The sequence below is a fragment of the Parasteatoda tepidariorum genome, chromosome 9, assembly GCF_982258835.1.
Source record: "Parasteatoda tepidariorum strain Cologne lab strain chromosome 9, Ptep-v5.0, whole genome shotgun sequence".
NCBI lineage: Eukaryota > Metazoa > Arthropoda > Arachnida > Araneae > Theridiidae > Parasteatoda > Parasteatoda tepidariorum.
This window is the reverse complement of record NC_141763.1, coordinates 8,596,947-8,614,120: the sequence shown is the minus strand read 5'-3', so window position 1 is coordinate 8,614,120 and position 17,174 is coordinate 8,596,947. Positions and strand designations below refer to the sequence as shown.

The window sequence follows — 17,174 nt, the reverse complement described above, 5'->3', positions numbered from 1 at the left end:
AGAATCAATATCTGTCCTGTCACCTTGCTTTATCTTTGCAAAGAAAGGAGAGAAAATGATACTGCTTTTGTGAAATAAATCAGACAGCGGCATCTTTTGATCTTTTCAACTGGACAACTGGTGTTATTAATTAATGCAGACGATATTTTAAGTTATGAAATCAGACACAAAATCATACTTTCTCAGAATAAACATACTCTTTTTTTCGACGGATTCGGATTTCTTACCCCCAAAGTAAAGGGGTTGTCACAATATGAGAAATATGGTCCCCATAGGAGAGCGGTCCATATTTTGGCCCCTTAAATGTTAATTTTAATATTTTTGTAATTCATCATATTTCGAGAACTTTTTAAACAAATTGTAAAATTTTTCCCCACAACTATAAAATTTGTTTATCCAAAGATAATTCCATGCAAAATACAACACTTGGTCTCTATTTATTATTTTATTTAATAATGGTCAAAAATAATTTGAATTGTAAAGAATAAAATTTCCTAAATCATTTTAAAAAATGCAATTTAACACAAAAAAATAAAAATTTTGAACAAAATCGGCTCCTGAGAAATCGAATTTTAAAGAAGACTTATTTTTGAAATTCGATTTCTTGGAACTGATTTCACTCAAATTTTATGCCTTACAATTGAAATGATTTTTGGCCATTATAAAATAATAAATATTTACTAAATGTTATATTTTGCATGGAATTATCCTTGTATAAATGAATTTCATAATTGTGCGCAAAAGCGTTTCAAATCACTTAAAAAGTTTTGGAGATGGTGAAATACTCAAAACATAAAATTAACATTAAGGGGTTCAAACTTTGGATCGCTTTCCTGACCAAACTATGGGGACCCTACTTTCCAGATTTCGACTACCCCCTATATTTTGTGGGTCAGAAATCCAAACTCATCAACAACAAAAAAATATCTCTATTCAGAGAAAGTACATTTTTGTGCCTTTTTACGAAGTATTTTTCCCTAGTTTTTTTTTTTTTTTTTTTTTTAAGGCTTAATTTATGAGAGAAAAATATAGATTGATTAATCAGAAACAGTTAATAAAATGAAGACAATACTTGTAAAGCCTGCTGCCTCTCTGCAACAAACTCTCTTTCCAGTTTTCCAAAAAGCTTCTTTGGGGGCAGGGGGATGTCCAAACCAGAGCATAATAACAAATTGTTCAAAGTATCAAAGTCACTATAACGTCTTGAGACTTGCCATGATGCTTCTGATTGACCCCTCTGCACTTTCATCATGTATACCTAGAAGAAATTAATGCAACTAAATTATACTTTGACACAGATTTTCAACTCATCATTGGCAAGTTTTATCATTTAAAATTAAATTATTTAATAAATCATATTTGCTATATTACATATTTACTTAAACAGGGTGCGTAGTCAAATCTTTCAACAAAAAATAAGCACCTTTTAAGCACTATATATACATTAACAAAATGCAAAATTATTTTCAAAGACTTTACATGATCATGATAAAATAACTAGCTTCTGACAAAAAACTCTTTTTTTGATTATATTAGCCTCTACAAAAATATCGAGAGATTTCTCGGTTCGATATCAGAGTGCAAAAAATGAAGCCTGAAATGGAGAATATATTGCAAAATACAGCAGAGTTGCACATGAGAGTGCAAGAATCTCACCGAACTTAGCTCAGTAGACGCACATGCGGACTCGCAAGTATTTTATCAAACATGTAAAATGATTGGTGCTTTCATACGCTATGGACCTACAGTGCGCCGAAATGGATTGTGGTTGAATGAATTGTCAAAACGTTGAATAGAACAATGTGAAAAACACACTTTTGCATAATACGAAAATCGACATGGTAAAGAAAAAAAATCTCATTTTCGAAATTTATCGAAAAGGGAAACTTTTTAAAAACACCTAATGAAGAAAGCACCCTTAAGGGCCTTTAAGAAACGAAAATCGAAAATAAGCACTTTTTAAAAATGCTACATACCATGTTAAATTGTAACCTGGAGCCGTGATGGCTCAAGGAATAGAGCGCTCGCCATTCAATGAGGTAAACTGGGTAGGAACCCCAGCGTTGGATGGTCAATATAAATTTCACATCCGGCTTGCACCGACAACAGTGCTGATGCAAAATATCATCAATGATAGACAGATCAAGGGCTAGAGTTCCTTTGCTAACTGTGGGAGGTTTTCATGGTTTTTCTCACCATGTAATGCAAATGTGGGTTAGTTCCATCAAAAAGTCCTCCACAAAAGCAAATTACTCCTAATATTTGATTCAGGAGTTCCCTTGTCTTCTGGATTAGGTTCAAAATTACAAGACGACGAAGTTGGTCATTAGTAATTGTAAACTCCAAAAATTGGGTCAGCTGTTCAATGACAGTTATAAAATAAAATGTTATTTGTTTCGCTTTGATTACTGTGCCTCAGTGAAACGTTCCAAGATACTTTTAAATCAAGCATGATTCTTCCATTTAGAATAAAACTTACTCACCTTTTCCTTTACAAAACCAATGTGTCAGGAAATGCTGATAACTTATTTTGATTTATAATTAATGATAGTGCAATTAACAAGCTTCTATTTTTCTAAGTTTGTGCATTCTTTTGTTTTCAGTCGTTAAAAAGTTCTTTATATAACATTCTAAAAATTGCTCATTTTTTTCATGAATGTAATATAATGACAAGAAAAAATATTAATTCTACTAGTATTTTTTAGACATTTTATGCCTGGCACTAACAGTTTGTAGATTTGAAAATGTCATGGTTCTGAAAATAAAGTAAAGAAAAAGAGATAAAAGTTTTTAAATGGTTAATGCAAGTTCTCTAAAAAGATCTTTTGTAATAATCAGTAAGATCTTTTAGATTACAACTTAGTGAGCATAGGTTTGCCATCTGCATTTGATATGGACCTTCATCTTCAAATGTCTTAGATATTATTAAAACTATGCAAGTAAAAAAAAGTAAAAGGCAAAATTTTTATTTCAGCTGTGCTCCTTTACTATGAGACTTCTTGGAAATAGTCACGAAAGAACAAACAGCTGTAGGTTAAAATTATCCATAAATGATATAGACACACAATCAGGGTTGCCACTCAAATTTGAAAAAAAAAATTCCCTGTACATATTAGACACAATATATGAACAGGAAACTAAATTACTGTACTCTTGTGTCAGCTATATTAGACTAACTATACTAATTTTAAATGAGGGAAAAACATACAGGAAAAAAGGAACAGCTGAACATACTTAAATAATGCAATAGTAAATAAAAAAAATGCAGTATAAGTGAAATATCATCCTTAAATATACCATAGATAACACTTTGAGTGGTTACCATTTTTAAAAGACAAAAAATAAGAAACAAAATTCTCTGTATTTCCCCAGTTTGTAAAGAAAAAGAAACATTCCCTGCACTTTTACCTGTTATTTCAGGTGATTTTTAAATTCCCTGTATCTTACAGGCTTTCCCCGTTCTCTCTGTGGAGTGGCAACCCTGAGGATAGAATTTTATTTTATATTTTATAACGGTCGTTGAACAGCCGACCCAATTTTTGGGCTTACCACTACTAATGTTCAACTCCGAAGACTTGTAATTTTGAACCCAATACAGAAGACAAGGGAACTCCTGGATCAAGTATTGGGAGAAATTTGCCTTCGCAGAGGACTTTTTTGATGGAGATAACCTGCATTAGCGTTACATGGAGAGGAAGACCACCAAAACCTCTAACGGTTAGCCTGACTGAAAGGGGACTCTAACCAATGATCCATCTACCACTGAGGATATTTCACGTCAGCACTGTGGTCGTTGCAAGCCGGAATTCATATCGACCAACCATCGTCGGGATTGAACCTCAGTTCACCTCATTGGAAGGTGAAAGCTCTGTCCCCTGAGCCATCGCGGCTCTTGAAGATAGAATTGTTGCAAAATTGAGCGAAACTATCAAAGTGTGACTCTTAAATTTAAAACAAAAAATAAATAAAACATGCTTGTTGTAATAACATCACGTAAAAAATATCAGCGTAAGAAAAAATAAGAGGAAATGGCAAGGGGAAGAAGAAAAAAAACATAATAATTGCAAATTGAACACGTCAAAAAGGGATAACCCAAATTCGAAATGCATGCAGTGTTTTCACTACAGCGCGAGAATCTCGCATATTTTTTTCTTTTCTCGCATTAAAAAATTATAACCGCGAGAAATTCGCGCATTCTATAAATCAATTTCAAAATTCGCGAATTTCTCGCATTTTGGAAAAAGCTTCGATTTACGCCATTTAAAATAAAATCCGTTTCACTTTTCTTCCTGGATCTTTCATTCGTTTCAACATTTGCTCCGTTATCTAGCTTCCCTATTTATCAGTATTGTTCAGAACCTTTTCGAACAACAGAACACAACCCCTCCGAACCCCTTTCGGAACACATTTCTCTGCAACTACGTGTTTACCGTAGGTAAGTTTTTTTCATGTAAGACGTTCAAATTTTTTGTGCACTAATGTAATATGGATAAATACCTAGTAAAGGCAAAATCTTCTATGATGATGCAGCAAAAATATTCAATGCTTTAAAAAATAGAAGACGTTAAAAATGTATTATAATAAAAAAAATGATTTTTTTTTTCAAGTCTATTAGTGTTTTTTTAGTTTTTAGAAATCTCACTTAACTTTCTGAAATCTCACCCTGTTTTTGAGAAAGGGTGAGAAATTCTCACCCATTTTTTTTACTCTGATGAAAGCACTGGCATGTGTAGTAATAATGTACTGAGAAATATCAGAACTTTAAAAAAAATTTTTTTTTTAAACTGCGCTAAGTGCTTAAGAAAATTACAGCTGAAAAAAATCCATCATCCAATTATGCAAAATTAAGCTGCATTTTTTAAGCACAACATGTGTCAAAAAGTGATAACTGAAATTTGAACGTTGTAATAACATCCTATTAAAATTGCAGAAATTTGAAAAGCCGTTTGAAAGGCGGTGAAATAATTATTAATAACTGCAGAAAAAACTATCATCAAGCAATGTTAAATTACAATGGAATCGTCACGAATGAAACACATCAAAATGAGATAACACAAATTTTATATTCGAACATTGCATACTTAAAATATCAAAATTTGAAAATGTGAAAGCACCCATGTGAGAGGTGCAGAAAAAATTATCATCTAATGGTGTGAAATCACGATGGTATAGACAAAAATCAAACGTTTCAATGGGGAGATTTCCGAAAAAATAACAGAATTCGAAAAACCATACGAAAAGAATGAAAAAAAATTATAATGATAAAACTGAAAGGCAGAAAATTTTACTTAAAAATCATATAAAGACAAAAATCCAGCAAAAGGCAGAAAAATCTCATTCCTGTACAATTTAAACATTTAACGTTTATAAAACAATCATTTTTAGAGGACTACTGGCCAAGTTATTTTCATCCTTTTAAAAGAAAAATTCTGATATTTTTAGCAATCTTAACACACCTTTAAAAGAGTGTACCATTTGTTCCCTACAATGATTACTTACATTATCACCACCTAAGTAAAACAAAGCTCTTATTTGATGGACAAAATTAATTACCAGGAAGCAAATTATACTAGAACAGAATAAATTTTTGAAAAAAATGGAGTAAAGTTTGTTTTTTTAGGTACAGAACTCAATTTATAATGCTGTTTTGTAATTTTAAGAAAGAAAATTAATCGAAACGATATAAGTTTTCTAAAAATTTTCTTATAGAACAGTACCTCTTAATTTAATCAGGAAAGTTATGATGATTCAGGGTACATAGCCCAAATTATTCAACAAAACATATGTACCTTTTAAGCTCTTTTCAAGCACTCAAAAAATATTTGTAAGCACTTTAAAAAATATCATACCCCTGGTTGGAAAATTTTCGACAATTGACGGTTTTATCTTGTTTTAACCATCATATCAACAAAAAAAATTTGGCCTTGTTTTTGACAATTATCAAAATTCAGGAAGTTTTCAATCATGTAAAACAAATGGCGTTTTCATACGCTACGGACTGACAATACGCCGAAATAGATTGGGATTGAATTAATGGTGAAAACATTGACTAGAACAATGTGAACTGTGTCTTTCTGCATAATTCGTAGCGAAAATCAACTTGGTAAAGGAAAAATCTAATTTCGAAAAAGGGAAAATTAAGCACCCGAATTACACCCGATAAAAAAGCACCTTTAAGGGCTTTTAAAAAACGAAAATAAGCACCTTTAAGCACTTTTTTAAAACGCTACGCACCCTGTGACTAAATCAATGGAATTAAATTTAGTAGATCTTAATAGACTATTATTGTAACGGAGATCATATATACACAACTGTTTCATCACAAAAAAGTTTTATTACTTTGTTAAATAAATGTAGTATTACTAAGAAATCTACTAAAAGAAGTACATTTCATTTCTAAAGCAGCAATAAAAGATATATGTAAAAATAAGTATAAATGTAAAAAGTGCACTCCTACTTTTTTCCCTCTTCATTTATGAATCACTTCAAAATAAAGAGCAAAATAAAAAGTATAATTACGATATAGATTTAAACTTACAGTATATCCTTGCACATTTTCTGCCGCCTCTATTAGGCAGCTTAAAACTTGGGTATCATCTAATAACATATTTATTTCACATAATCAAAAATATCGGACTTCCATATTTTGTTTGTTTGGGTCACATGTTTAAAGTTCTGTTGCCAGTTTCAATCTTTCAAGTTATTTCTTCTCAGTTAGTTAAGTTCTATTTGAGATTATTATATATTTAAGTTTACTTTCTTTTTCGAATTAAAAATTAGAAAAAAAATATTGAATAATTTTATGAGAAGTATTTATTAAAGCTTCAAAACCGGGAGATTTCAATATCCTGACATGCGCCAAAATTGTTGCCAAAATTTGGCGAGATTTCTGCGAGTCCCTGCGGGTAATTTTTTGAGGAGGCGTGGTCAAAAACGTCAAATAATGACGTTTTCGCTTATACTCAGGAGTGGGATGAGCTTCATGACGTGCGAGTTGTATGAATTCCAAAAGAAAGCAGTTCTTCTTTCCCCGTGTCATATAAAAATGGAAACTATACAACAAATATTATTTATTTATATCTATATATTTTATAGGTGTTTTGAGTTTTTTAAGGAAGTAAATATAAATAGATTCTTAATTGAACGCTTTTATAGTGAAATTGAAGAAAAGAATCATCTTTTAAATGAATGTATTTTTAACAAAATCATTCTTAACATTTTCTTAACAATTATAGACTTGCAAAACACGTTTCAGAACTAAACATTTATTCCAACAACTCATTAAACTCACACTGTTTGTTCTGGCATAAAAATTATTGTAATTAAACATTGAAAAATAAGAAATTATTATTAAAAATTTTTTTACATAAATTTATGTTACATTTTATTCTAAATTGACGAAAATTTTTCGAATAAAGGAAACAGCTTTTTTAAAAAAATCACGCGTTAACTGAGTCAAAAATCACTTACTGTTATTAATATAGACCCATATAGCAAAATAAGGTTTATTTTAACTCAGCAAAAACCTTTTAATGTAAACCTAAAAAGGTTGGTTATGCGGTTTACGTGTAAACCTTCTAACCTTAAAACGAGATCTGTGACAATCTGCTCTATTCTACGCACATTACCCTAATCCAAAACCTTGGAAAACAACCTTCTATATAAAAACCTTAAATCGAGGTTGATTTAGGGTTTTCAAGCGTGAAAAAATCCTTTAATAAAGCTAGTCTCAAGGTGAAAATAATCTTAAATCTAGGTAATTATAAGGTTTCTTTTCTCAACGTCTTGTCTGCTCACCTAAAATCCACCTTGTCATGAAATTTTAATGGACAATGCAATTTGATCCTATCGCTAGCGTGACGTCAGCTAAAACATCATTATGGACCTAAATGACAACACTTTTTAAAAAGCTTAAAAAAATAATTTTTAATCCATTTAGGATGAAAGGTTTGAAATTACAATATATTTGCTTTACTGAAAAAAGGTTTTTCCGACACATTCCTGCCATAATTCCGACACATGTTTGCCATATAAGGTTACATACTTTCTGTGAAGGGAACTCTTGTATTAGCACTGGGCAAACTAGAACTTGAGGAGAATTTTTTGAAATTCGTGATAGGACTAACCCACATTTGCCTTATACCCAAGTAGCACAGGGATATTGTAACAGCTTTAGTCTACATCGACCGACATTGTCAATACTGGCGAAAATCGACATTGTGTGTACGATACCCGTCGATTTCACATTAAAAGTCTGTTTGTAAAACTTTTCATTTTAAACTTCATTGTGTTCTCAAATCAAAATTAATCATTTAAAAGACAAACAATGACGCCAAATTGTTATAATTCCAAAAAATAAATTTAAAATATAAATTTAGAGATATCCGAAATGCTCAGAGATATCGATAGACGTTCCCCAACGTTATGAGAATATCGAACAATATTGTTTCGCGATATTGAATATACGTTATAAAAGGGGTCCATTTTTATATAGTACAATGTTTCGCTACGATATTGTACAATGTTCAAAGCTAAGTTTTTACGATATCGCTTTTGCGAATTGTGCTACTTGGGTATGGAAAGGAAAACCATTAAAACATCTTTCGGGAATGCCGATGGCAATCAAATTTTGACCCATCATTTGTCAACTACTGATGATATTTTACGTCAGCACTGCTACCAGTGCAAAATGGGAGCAGGATTCGTAACGACCAGTCGAAACGATAGCAGGGATTCAAACCTCGGTTATTTCATCGAGATGCGGGCCCTATACCTTCACCAATCAACATTTTTGATGGTTTTCCATTGATGGGCCAACATGATCTTGATGGTAATCATCAATCATTCCATCATGAACCATTATATTTTTGATGGTAACCAGCATAAGTAACTATTACCCCAATGTAGGAATTCGGACTGATTTATGATGGTTCAAGATTAAAAAAATCAAGTTGTTTTGATGGTATTTTTCTAAGAACCAACAAGAATTTACATTAAACCATCATGGATAGTTGGAACCATCATGAACTATTGCGGATTATCGTGGATTGTTGGTTCATGAGAATCAAACTTCTCTTGATGGTTAACCATCATAGTTTTAACCATGAACTCTCTTGATGATGGATGTGTGTGTGTGTATAAAAAGCAATGCTTCTAAATGCTTTTGCAAGCTAAAATAAGACGTTCGAGATTATGCAATTTTTTTACCACTTTCTATGAGGAGGATACTTAACAGTTTGATGAAGTTGTGATTATTTTAAGATTTTAATTTGAAAAAATATTTTCGCTATACTAATAACACTGATACATGTGCATGTAATTTTTGTTCATGCATAATATTCACGTCTAGTTTAAAAAGTTAAAATTAGTTAATATTTTCTAGCATTTCAGCGATATCAATGGTAGTATTTGTTAATTAATTCCAAATATTTTCCAGTCTTAATGATAAATAATCTTCCTACCTACCACTGCAGCTTCGTAAATAATATGATTTCGATTTTTTTTAACATCACATGATTCATAATGTTAAAAGTAGCAATAAATTGAAACTACTATTGTCTCTTTAATATTCCTACAGCTATGCTTTTTAAAATCAGAAATTGATTCAGATTGTTGATTTTTTTAAATAAAAAACTATCTACATTTTTTACAGTCTTATGTATTGAAATTTTACATTGGTAAAATTAATTGACTATATTACTATAATACAGAAGGTGTGCCGTGATGACCACTCTTAATATATATTTTTTTACGATGCTGATCAGATGGTAGATGAATAAGCTTAATTATTAAAAAATTTAGTAAATAACAAGATCAAAGAATGAGTCTATAAATTATTTTGTAAATCAATAAATGAGTAAATCATAGGCTGTTCTGTTATTTTGATTTACTATATCATCAATTCTCTCATTAATAATCAATTACTATATAATTACTAATAATTAATTACTATATAATCAATTCTCTCATTTATAAATTTAATAAATCATTAATTCTCTCATTTAAAGATTAATTAATGATTAAATAATCCGTTACTAATTGATTGATTTGTCATTAATTTTTGATTCATTCGCTCATTCGTTATTGGTTCGCAGAATCAGAGAGTCGTTGATTTAATGAGTCTCTTATACTTCGATCTGCTTATTTCTTAATTTTTGATTCATTTATTTATTTATCAACAAATCTATTGATTCCCTCATTAACAATTTCGTCCAGTTATTAAAAAGCTGAATCGCTCATTAATTGTTTCTTTAATTTATTGATTCTCTAATTTATAACTCACTGATTTATCGATACGTCAGTTTATTCACTTATTGATTTGCTAATGTATTGATTAACCAATTCATAGATTTGCTGTTCACTGATTTGATTGATCACTGATTTCCTGTTTTGCTGATTCATTGATTTTATTGTTTCATTCATTTATTGATTCAATTAAACATTTATCGATTGATTCAATGATTCCTTAATTCTGTTTCGGCTGATTCATCGATTCATTGTAAAATTCCTTCTACTTGTAGATTACGTCGATAACACATCGAAAATGAAAATAGCTTTTTTTGAAAATTTTTATGGATTTAAATAATTAAATTATAATTTGATTTCCATGAATTTGACTTAAAATTATAGTCTCTTTTTTTAATAAATATTTAATAATGATGCTAACCTTCTCTGCTTTTTGGCACTTTAAAAATACTTTATTTCATAAATTTTTTTTTCTTTCTTCAAGTTGATATTTATAAAATTGAAATTCTTTTTTACATTTCATTCGTTAAAGAACCAACAGATGCTATAGAGTAAGTACCACTAATGTTTTAAAGAGAGTTTTATTTTTTAGCTGAAGCAAATTCTTATTACTATGTATTTTGAAATTATTTTATTATTTAAAAATGAAAATATTACTTTCACAAATAAAAATTTATATAAAAGAGTAGGGAAATATTGGATTGGTCAACCCTCAATCTCTAATTAAGGAAACATTCCAATATTAATACATTGGCGTATGGAGATATTAAATTTGAAGTAAATTAAGAAATGTAAAAACAATGACATAACTTGGAAATATGAACAAAAAATATACAGGTGCAGATCGATATTCAAGCATAATTTATTCATTTACAATCATTTTGATGTTTGTATACATAGACAGAATATAATAATTTTTATGCAAAATCTTGAAACTTAAATATATTATACTTCTTATACATATCACTACATATCACTTCGCATATATACTTCTTATACATATCACAGCCTTCATTAAAAAAATACAAAATATTCACTCAAAAATATGATATATATAGTATGTTTTTGCTACTAAGAGAGTGCATTCAATCAGTACCGTAACTTCACTCCTCGGGGCCCTGGGGCAAACATTTTTGGCGGGGGCCCTTTCAAAAACTTTCAGTGCTCCATCTCTAACTGTCATTTTAGCTATTTATGCATTATGTTAGTGAATATATTTATGAAAACAAGTTATTTGTTCGCATATAAATTGGATTACAAAACATTGTAAGTTTTAAACATGACAAAATGCAAAATTTCAGCGAAATCGATTAATCTTGAGAAATTAAATTTTAAAAAAGTTGTACTTATAAAACTCGATTTCTCAGGAACTAATGCACTATTCAACCAATTTCACTCAAATTTGTATTTTCCATGTGGAATTAGATACTTTAAAATGATACAAAAAAAAAAAATTATACTCCTTACGATTCAAAAGTTTTCAGAATATTATTGTCCCAAAGGAGACTGATCGTTAAGACACGGTTCCTAGCAGATCATCGAAGTCAAGCATCACTGGCTGCGGTCAGTGTGCGGATGGGTGACCACTTGGGTCAGTCTGCGTAGGGACCGAGGGTGTGCGGTATTGGTCTTCGTTAAACTGTTCTACGATAAAGTGCTCGACTTCGGGTGCAGGTCACCGGGCTACCGAAGCGGGGGGGGGCATCCCCTCTACAAAGGATCAAACCTCAAGGGATGTTTCCCAGACCGTCGCCAATAGCCTATTGTGCAGCACTAGTGCGACGTAAATGATCAACACCAGACTATTATTAAATAAGAAATAGTAAATATTTACTAAAAGTTATTTCTTGCGTGGAATTATCTTTAGATAACAGAATTTTATAATCGTGTGTAAAATTTTTTCAATTCCCTTAAAAAGTTCTCGATCTGTAGTGAAATACAAAAAAAATAAAATTACTATTTGGGGGTCCAAACTTTGGATAGCTCACCCGACCCATCTATTGGGACCATATTCCCCAGATTACAGCTACCTCCTATATTACGGGGGTTAGAAAATCGAATCTGTTGAGCAAAAGTTATGTTTATTCAAAGAAAGTATGTTTTTGCGTCTGATTGCGCAACTTAAAATAAATATCGTGCACTAATTAATTTGCATATTTGAAGTCACACCCTCGAATTATTAAGATGGAGTCCTAGAACGTGAAGATCCGATCATTAAATCAAATGTCATTCAGGGTGGTACTTTTTTGGTTCACTGTACGTAAATGTTACCAATTTACGACATCTTACTGAGGAAATATGACTAGGATATTCATGCTGTCTACTCCTGTCCCCCATGTCCACAGTAGCCTCCTTTTCCTCTAAATATAATGCTAATCATAAAATACCAATCTCTACTTCAATTTGGAAAATAGCTAGTAAATTGGAAAAAAAGTAATTTCTTTTTCTAAAATTCTCAATTCTACTTTACTTTATTGTAGCGAATGTCAAATTTTCAGAAGGGGTGGCGCACATTATTTTCCATCTCAATTAAATTTCAGAGGAAAATAAAGTTTTCGATTTGGAAAATAGCTTTAAAGTCGAAAATAAGAGTTAAATATAAATTTTACTTGACTTTATTCCTGCGAATGTCTGAATTTCAGAAGGGGCGAAGTATATTCTTCGCCCCCTCACTTTAATTTAAGGGGAAAATAACATTTTCTTTTTGGAAAATAGATTCAAAGTTCTTTTTTTTTTTTAAATTACTAGACTTTATTATTTAAAATGTCTAAATTTCAGAAGATACAAAACACATTTTAGCCCCCCTTACTTTATCTCAGAAAATAAAGTTTCCTACCCCCTTACTATAATTTAAGAGGAAAATTAAGTTTTCTATTTGGAAAATATCGTCGAAGTTATGAAACAAAACAATTTTCTTCTTCTAAAATTTCCTACTTTGCTTGATTTTATTCTATTAATGTTAATGTCTAAATTTCAGAAGATGGGAAGCAAATTCCCCACCCCCTTTACTTTTATTTCAGAAGAAAATAAAGTTTTCTATTTGGAAAATAGATTCAAAGATGAAATTTTTTTTAGTTACCAATTTCTATTATTTTTTAGCACTTTGAAATTTCAAAAGGGGCGAAACACTTTGTTCGCCCCCTCATTACTATTTCGGTAAAAAATAGAGTGACAATTGAAATTAAAATATTTTTTCCACTTTCACTTTACTTTTACAAAAGTCAAAAAACACATTAATTGCCCATAACAAAATAAAGTTTCCTACTTGATGTATAACTTCAAAGCTGAGAAAGAATAGCTTTTTTTTCTTCTTCTCTAAAATTACCTATTTTAATGGACTTCGTCTTGGCGAATAACTAAATATCAGAAGAGGCAAAGCACATGAATGTTAGTGGAATATAAAGTTTTCTTATTTCAAAAATAGCTTCAAAATTGAAAATTTTTTTTTTTATATTACCGATTTTACTTTATTTTTGTGAGTGTCTAAATTTCAGGAGGGGCGAAACGCATCGTTTGCCCTATCACTTAAATTTTAGAGGGGCCCTCTGCCTCCCCCTGGTTGGCACGCCACTAGGTCTGACGCTAGATAGTAGAGGAACAATGTAAACCAGAAGTGCAATGTACAGAAAGTGTTAACAATCAACTACATGCAGCTGTGGCCTTTCCCCTTCTCTGCAAAGCGTGTTTGTTCTTATGAGAAAGGGAAATAATTCGCGAAAAGCTGTTATACTGTTTTTTACCCTTTCCTTTATGTTATAGTAGGTACGTAATTACAAAAAAGAAACTTTTCAGCAACTCTATCTTAACACAATTTCTTTCCTACATATATATAATTAGAGTACTGTATTTTGAAAAAACATGATGTGGTCTCTTCATATGGGCCCCCTTGACCGTCGGGGCCCCGGGGCGGTGCCCCGGCTGCCCCGGCGTAGTTACGGCCCTGCATTCAATTCAAACTTATTTTTAATTTACAGTAATTTAAAATAAAAATTACGCTACCATATGCCTCAATGTTTAGAGTTTTGAAATTTGGGATCATCGGAAAATAATTTTCAATATTTTAATAAGATACTAAATTTCTTGATATACTCTTCCTCATCTGAATTAAAATTTGCAATATAACTAAATTAATTTTTTATAAACATAATTTACTACTTGGTAAAAAGATTAATATTTCACTCAGTTTGGAAAAAAAAATACTGTCATTTTTTTACAAATTGTAAAATGTTGGTGAGTATTTGAGAAAAAGCAATATTTTTATTACATATTCATTATTATATTCATCATTATATACTCATTATTATAGATTTTCTGGGGCTATTACTCTAACTACATCACATTTTTCAGTTGAAAACCCCTTATGTAAAAAACACAACAAGATTTAAAAAGATTATACACAAATAAAACTTTGGAGCCTTTTCACAAAATAATAATTGTTTTATCACGCACAGGTTCTTCATTCTCAAAACTTGAAACTATACACATTCCTTGTTTATAATCTGTTCTTGAAATTAGTACATTTGAAGTTGGAGAAAACTGTTTATAACCTTCTAAAATTCTGGTAATTTCGGCAGAATAAATACTTTTATCAATAGGTTTTGCACTAGTCATAACAATATTTTTTTCCTAAGCCTCTTTCTTGACTAAAAGCATTGAAGTTGTTGGTGCCTTTGTGCTAATAAAAGAAGATTATAAATTATGAAATTTATGCTAGTAAAATGTATAAGAATTGAAATAACTTAAAATTTGAATACTTACTTTTTTTAAAAAAACATAGAAAGTTTAATCAAAGCACGTCATATTTAAATTGTTATTTTTAAAATACAATATTTAAAAAAATTGCGAAATTTTTTTTCTTATCCAAAAAGAAATTATTTTTTTTAAAAACATTTCATCATCTGAAAAATATTTCGAGACCAGCTGTTTAAAAGGGGGGGGGGGTATTTTTATCTTAAGCCTCCTTTCACCCACAGAGATCCCGGAAAGGAAAGGGAGGTTCTGATATTTTAAAATATTATTATTATTTTATTTTATTTATTTATTTATTTTTGCTGATAAAATGTGTCTAAGCACCTAAGAAGAATTTCTCCTCATGAGAAATTGAGAATTAAATTTTATGCAGGGCGACCAAGCAAAAAAATTGCAGAAGGAACTGTCAACTGTTAAAATATTAAATGAACAACATGATAATCACTTGGATAGATCAGAGTCAGTGTTGAGTCTAAGAGGGCGTGATATGGGCAGCTGATGAACAAACAAGCAGTATTCATATGGATGGTATTAAGACTCCACATGTATACTGTTTGTGGGGGTTATCTTTTTTACTAAATTTCTTTTGTTTCATAGAAGCAGATATATTTCAGAATAAAAAAATTAATTTTACAATTAAGAAAATATTTTCAAAAAAATTATTACTTTAAAAAGTACTGTAAATATTATAAAGAATACATATGACCTTTTTCATGATCAATGAAAACTATCGAATTCATGTTTATGTAGACTCCCCCCCCCCCTCACAAAACACCAATGTGGGCTTAAGTAATCTACAAAAAAAAAAAAAAAAAAAAAAAAAAAATACTGCATAGAAAAATAAGTATCGAAAGTAAAGTATTTATGAGCATCTAAGTAGTTTTTTTTTTTTTATTTAGATTTAATAATAAAAAAATATTTATTAACTTTTTAAATCCGATATTTTGTTTCATTTAAAATTATTAAAAAGAAAATCTGCTTTTTTCTCTCTCTCTTTTTTTTTTTTTTTTTTTTTTTTTAAATCGTAATAAGAAATCTGCTTATTTCTAAATGATATAAAAAAAAATCTTATTCTTGTCAGTATTTTGTTCATAATTTCAGTAAGATTCTTGGCGAATAAAAAAATTTAGCTCTTTGCTTTCTTTAGCGCCAATATTGGCCACTTTCCTTCCTACCTTGTGCACCCAACCAACTTAAAGAAACCCAGTTTCCATGACAACGGGTTCGGAGTATAATTCGATTTGAAAATTTTACTACAAAAGCATTTAAGAAAGCATAGACAAAAATTCGTGCAATTATGCGACATTACAGACGGGAATGAGCAATATAGAACATGAAAATCAAAACAGAAGCACAGATATTGATAAAAAGTTTTAATCCTAACAGCTTTAATCATACTTACTGTTTTTTTTCTTTCTGTTCGATAGAATGAAATTAAAACACGGACTTCGAAAATTTTCAAATAAATTTGGTGGAAAACTATGCAGCTTAAGATTGTCGTATTTAGCGTTTATTTGTCACTGTTATTGCACTTTCTGGGCGCACAAAATGGATGTATCTCCTTATTTACTGAAAAAGAGCTAATATAGATTTTAAAATATATAATTATTCATGCAATGAATATAATTTCCTAGAAGAAATTTGAAACTTACTCTTTTAGAACAGACAACAAAATTTTTAAAGATGAATTTATATACATTTTAAAATCTCATACAATAAATTCAAACTGTATTGAATGGTTCTGCAATCATACTTAATAAATTAAAGTAAGAGATTTTAATTTCTAAGTGTATAAGGAGATTCATAATGCTATTCAATTTGAATATTAATTAGTTCTTATATTTATTATATAAAAGCTAGCTAATAATGCTTTAATTTATGTTTAATAATTATTATTGTACTAATTTGATGTTTCACCAAAACATGGTTGTTTACCTGAAATTCATAACATTAATATTTAAAAATATTATACTGAAACGTACGGAAAAATATTTCAAACAAATAAAGAAAAATATAAGAATAAAATTTAAAGCAAATTAGATTTAAATAAATGCGTTATTCTTGAACGACCATTGATGACGCTATTTTATATTTTGTACAAAACTTTAACATTTGTCTTAAAATTAGTATGAGAAATATACTGGAACTGATTTATGATTGATTTACATTTTGTGAATGTA

General features: G+C 30.0%; 1 protein-coding gene across 2 annotated transcripts in view; it reads right to left on the bottom strand.

The window, feature by feature from the left end:
• LOC107454696 (PX domain-containing protein kinase-like protein) overlaps positions 1–6,879 on the bottom strand; it is a 38,534-nt gene extending 31,655 nt beyond the window's left edge. For both annotated transcript variants that reach the window (XM_043049633.3, XM_043049632.3), the window contains exons 1-2: positions 6,539–6,879; positions 1,073–1,258 (exon numbers count right to left, since the gene is read on the bottom strand). In XM_043049633.3, coding sequence (XP_042905567.2) covers positions 1,073–1,258; positions 6,539–6,607 — 255 coding nt within the window. In that variant the 5' untranslated portion in view covers positions 6,608–6,879. The remainder of the gene's footprint in view (positions 1–1,072; positions 1,259–6,538) is intronic.
• Positions 6,880–17,174: the final 10,295 nt, after the last annotated feature.